This window comes from Cucurbita moschata, unplaced genomic scaffold (genome assembly GCF_002738365.1).
Source record: "Cucurbita moschata cultivar Rifu unplaced genomic scaffold, Cmos_1.0 Cmo_Scf00003, whole genome shotgun sequence".
NCBI classification, from domain to species: domain Eukaryota; kingdom Viridiplantae; phylum Streptophyta; class Magnoliopsida; order Cucurbitales; family Cucurbitaceae; genus Cucurbita; species Cucurbita moschata.
This window is the reverse complement of record NW_019268519.1, coordinates 2,377,157-2,382,434: the sequence shown is the minus strand read 5'-3', so window position 1 is coordinate 2,382,434 and position 5,278 is coordinate 2,377,157. Positions and strand designations below refer to the sequence as shown.

Sequence of the window (5,278 nt, the reverse complement as noted above, 5' to 3'; positions counted from 1 at the left end):
AGAGGTGAACCACCTGGACTGGCGGCGCGCCAACTCGAAGAAGAGGCGGCCGAACAAGACGTGGAGTCTAGAGGACATGCCGCCAGGGACACCGAGCCATAGGGCTCAAAACGGAGTTCAAACGAAACGAAATAAGGCAGATATAACACAGGTTTTAGGAGGAGATTGTTAGATAAAACCTTTGTTTTTTCCTTATTTAGATTCACACGTTTACATTTAATTTCCCTTTGACCATTTGACAAACACGTCGAATGGATTAGCGAATTCTTAGACGTCAATTTTCTAGGAAGTGGCACAGATTCAGTTGGCCACTCTCCACCCATTTTTAGGATAAGTTGTATTTAAATAGGAAATCTGTTTACAAGATTTCACATCCGGATTTTGAAAGCAGTCAAACTTTCAGTCCTTCTCTCTCTCTTATTTTACGCATTTTATCTTTCTTCCAACAATCTCCTGTCGACAATATCCTCTCGGTGTTTTCCCTGGCCGATTATCGAAATCCAACAAGAATTCACTATTTCGTAGTTATCTACATCTGTTGCCATTGTCTACTTCAAGTCATTCTTATGTATTAAAGAATCAAAGTCAGAGATAAGGATCGATTGAACTGTTAGGTTGCAAACATTAACAGGTCTGGGAAATGGGAACAGACAATATTTGGAACTTACAGCTTCGGATAGCATCTCTCACATCTTCATATAATTGTAGCGTATCAAACGCTACTTTCATTCACAGAAACTGCAAAGCAAAGCAAAGCAATAAGTTCAATCTCATTACTTCGTTCAATAAATTTAACTCTCAAGTGATGCTGAATTATGGTCAGAATACTAAGCAACCATAAAAAGATGGACAGAAACCCCATAATCGATATCCTTGACAAGTTTAACGCACAGCTTCAAATATGTCCCTTCAAATATATTGCTTCAAAATAAACTGCTGAACTTGCTCAATAGTATTTGAGTTTGGGCCTATAAAAAAAGTAATTTTAAAGAAATTGTATGTAATTAATGAGTCATGAGTCTAAAGAAAAATAACAAAGTAAAAACCTTGATATGGTAGAGTTTAATATCTAAGCCCATTATTGCAGCAATTTCCCACAATTGACTACGCCATCTTTAGGTCGAAGTAGAGGGCTTTCATATAGCTCAAGTAGATTTCAGTTGTGGAGAATCCAGGACCTGCAAAGTATAAGGCACTTGTATGACTCGAAAGAAGGAGAGAAGCTAAGGCAGGCAGCAAGCAAAAGAAAAGAAAAGAAAAGAAAAGGGATAGCACGATGTATAAGGACTAACCATTATACTTAATTGGAAAAATTCAAAGACCAATGCTATTCACTGTTATCCAGCAACGTGCTTGTGTTCTAAATTGCATTTTCTTGGATTTTAGAATACCGTGAGACAACAGAGATGAAAAATGCGTCAGGTAGAACTCCCTTAGATAACATATCATCAAATAGAGCTACAGCCTTCTCTACATCCCCACTTCTACAAAAGCCAGACACTAGGGTGGTATATGTCACTGTATCAGGCATTATTCCTTGATCGACCATTTTCTCAAGGAGGACAATAGCATCATTAAGATTGTTCATTTTACAATACCCATCAATCAATACAGTGTAGCAAATAACGTCTGGAGTAATCTTCATGTCCTCCATTTCATCAAAAATTCTGGAAGTAAAAGCCGTTTCTTGCTTTGCTCCCCTTAAATCTACTGCAGAGCAAAGCCCTCGTAATCTGGTTTTAAATTGACCATCAAGCAAAACTGTATAGATGAAAATATCAGGTTTCCTCCCTCGATTCTTCATATCACACAGAAGTTCATAAGCTTCCCTCAAAAAATTAATCTTGCAATAACCATTTATCATCATTGTGTAAGTCTTGAGATCAGGAGTTAACCCAGCACAAATTAAACAATCAAATAAACATTGGGCCATCTTCATATTTCCAGCCCGACAAAGAGAAGCTATGACTTTATTGTACACAATTTCATTAGCCTCCACGTTGATAATTGAAAGTCTTTTAATCACCTTAATAGCTCTGTCGTTAGAATCTTCCATGCAAAGGCTACTAACTAGCCTAAAGAGGGAGCTTTTTTTTAAAAGAACTCCTTTCTTGGACAAATTAACAAAAAGTTCATATGCATCTTTAGTACGGTTGGCTGCACAATACCCATTAATCATGGCAGAATAGTTATCTACAGTCTTTACTTCTAAACTATTGAAAATTTCAGTCGCTTCTTTCACTTTGCCTCCTATGCATAAATTTTCAATTATCAGGTTGGATATCTTAGGGTCTTCTCTCAAACCATGTTCATCCATGTAGTCTAGAAGGTTTTTCACCTCAGACACAAGACCATTTCTAGATAATCCAGCAGCGAGCACATTATAAGTGATGGTGTCAGGCTCAATACCATTTTTCTTCAAATTCTCAAACATCGTCATTGCTTCATAAATTTTTCCTTGGACAAAAAAACCTTTAATCATAGTTGTATAATGAACAACATCCATCTGGATCTGTCTACTTGTCATATCTTCTAACAACTCCATAGCTTCTTCCAATTTCCCTTGTTCACACAAGGCATGAACAACAATATTGTATGCAACCTTGTCGAAAAACACTCCCTCATCCTGAAATACTTTAAATTGGTTCACTACTTCTGAATACATTTGCATCCTTATCAAGCATTGAAGAATAGAGCTGACAATCACACAATTTGTTTTTATACCTTTTGACAACATGAAACTGTGAAGAGACAAAGCCTTCTGTAACTTCAACATCTTGCAATAACCATTGATTAACACTCCATAAGTTTGTGCATTTGGAACTACTCCATACTTTTCCATATCGAGAAAAACATTTTCTGCCTTGTTTACTTCCATCTCTTCACAAAATCCACGAATAACTACAAAGTAAGCATACACATCTATCGGGGCCTGTGCTGCTCTCCAATCTTGTAGCAACTGGTACCCGTAAGCTGAACAACGGTGGGTACACAACCCTTCAATATATGCAGTACAAGCAAAGGCATTTGGGACCACCCCAGCTTCACTCATCTCCTCAAAAATATCTATAGCTTCTTCCATATTACCCATTTTACAGAGTGCTTTTATTACAATAGCATAAGTATAATCATTAGGATGAAAACCAAACCTCTTCAACTGCTTATACACAGTTAGAGCCATATTCAATTTCCCATGCTCGATAAGGCGGTTCAAGAGAAAATTACAAGTAAAAATATGTGGAACAAATCCCTTCCTTTCTGATCGGAAAAGTAAGTCCACAGCACTATCAAATAAGCTAACACTTACATAAGCCTTGATCAACGAATCATATGCTCGAATGAATGAGCCATCCATCACATATCCTTGATTAAGTGATTCAAGCAAATCTAAAACATCAAATTCTGTTTTCTCGGAGCCAATAAGATTCAAGAACAGAGAGTCAAGCTTTCTCTCCAAACCCCAAGAGCACAATATCCTAATGAGAGCTGCATAAGTAGAGATGTTATGACAAAAGCCCCGTTCCTCAAGTTTATGGAAAAAGGAAAAGGCACTGTTGGGTTCCCTTCGAAGACTTTCTAAGATTTGGATCACCTTTGATGGGTTAAATTGAATGTGCGAAGTTGTGTTGAGGGAGATGGTAATTTGTTCATCATCACTCTGAGAAAAAGAACATTGGTTTAGTCGAGCAATTGCCGTTGAGGCGAATTTGACTAGTTTGAGCTTTACTTTATTGAGCTTGATGGGATTATTTACAGTGAGTAACAAACAATTCATGGAAGTGAATCGTTATTGGCTTCCCCTTTTGTGATCTAGAGGAGGAGAAAAATGAATCAGAATGAGGAATAATGCAAAGCCTTCAACCTGGTCAGACAAAAGAAGGGTGCACAGATATATTTCCTTCTCCCCATTGCTTTTAGCTACTACACAGTGCATACCCTAGACCCCTTAAATTCATACCATCAGTGTCTTGAAACCTTAACAAACGCAGTCTCAATTAACAGTTTACCTTTCCCGAGAAGGGAATTAGAGAATTCAGAATGTATGACATTCCTCCCAGAACTGCCAATGGTGACAGAAGGGATGCATTCCCCCAAATAATTCAGCTGCAGTAACCATAAGCACTCAATTAAAATCAACATACAATAGTGTAGGATATATTTATAGTATTTCATTCATAAGAAACTCATTTCCCTAAAGAATTCAACACTGACAATCAAAACTAGTTCAACAAGATGGGTTGGGAGATTCAACCTAGGAGCGTTCACTTCTAATAACGACTTCCAATAAAAAGGTATCCAAAAGTTACCAATTCAAGGGGGAAATGCATCCAAAAGAAACCGCCATTGAGATGCAAGTGTTGAAAGAAAAGGCTAAACTATTTTAATTCTAATATCAATGACGTTCGGTTGTTAGAGAAAATTTGTATGCGATGGATTACTGCCACCGGTTCTAGATAAATAAAGAAGATGCATTGCAATTTTCAGCAGAGCCCAAAGAGATATACAGATGATCAAACCATCAATTGACAGAAACGTGCAAGAAATCAAAGGGCAGAGTGTACACACAGCAGCTCAGTTCGAAAAGACCCCGATTTGCCGCAGTTTTTTTCTCTCTTTTTCGTTGCTATTCTGATGTTGACGTAAAAAATAAACGAAGAATAGACAGATGGAGATAGATAGAATACCAGCAACAGCAATAGAGTAGAAAATCAGAGCATCCGCTAGGAGGGAGGCGCGCAGAACGAGAGGAAGAGAGACGGCGGTGGCGGCAGTGAACCGGGGAGTTATGGCGGCAACACTGGGCTGCTGAAAGGGAGGAGGAGCAGGCGGGAAGAAGCAGAGCATGAGTGAGGGAATGAAAGGCTTTAGGTTTCCTCTGTCGTGTTTTTTTATTTTAATTTATTCGACAAAGTGGGCTCTTGAAACTGGATATATTGGATTCAATTTTCTTGTATTTTCCAACTTTTATTATTTAAATATTATGTTTATTAAATAAATATTATATTTAAATTTAATTTAACTACCCACGAACCAGATGTGTATTCTAATTGATATTGATATAATACAAGCTATCAACTAATACGTACCAACCAATAAAATATAAATTTATTAAATATTGATAATAAAATAAAATATATTGTAAATCAAATCATTAACATATATTACATAAATAATATATATATAAATTTGTTTCACGGTCAATATTGTATTACTCTTGATTTAATTTGGATTGAAATGAGTGAATTTTAAAATTTTTTTTTTTTTTTTTTTTTTTTTT

General features: G+C 36.7%; 1 protein-coding gene across 3 annotated transcripts; it reads right to left on the bottom strand.

Annotated features, from left to right (window-relative positions):
* Positions 1-746: 746 nt before the first annotated feature.
* On the bottom strand, positions 747-4,887 carry LOC111438390 (pentatricopeptide repeat-containing protein At2g26790, mitochondrial-like). 3 transcript variants are annotated; one of them, XM_023076312.1, is made up of 6 exons: positions 4,686-4,887; positions 4,008-4,104; positions 1,379-3,658; positions 1,293-1,347; positions 1,047-1,178; positions 747-968 (listed from the first exon to the last, which is right to left on the bottom strand). In XM_023076312.1, exons 2-4 carry the CDS (start codon positions 4,047-4,049, stop codon positions 1,315-1,317), a joined length of 2,355 nt encoding a protein of 784 aa, XP_022932080.1. In that variant the 5' UTR covers positions 4,050-4,104; positions 4,686-4,887; the 3' UTR covers positions 747-968; positions 1,047-1,178; positions 1,293-1,314. The 3 variants fall into 3 exon arrangements, with proteins under 3 accessions (XP_022932080.1, XP_022932065.1, XP_022932072.1); XM_023076297.1 differs by lacking the exon at positions 4,686-4,887 and having other exon boundaries at positions 1,379-4,098; XM_023076304.1 differs by lacking the exon at positions 4,686-4,887 and having other exon boundaries at positions 1,293-4,098.
* Between the last annotated feature and the right edge of the window lie 391 nt (positions 4,888-5,278).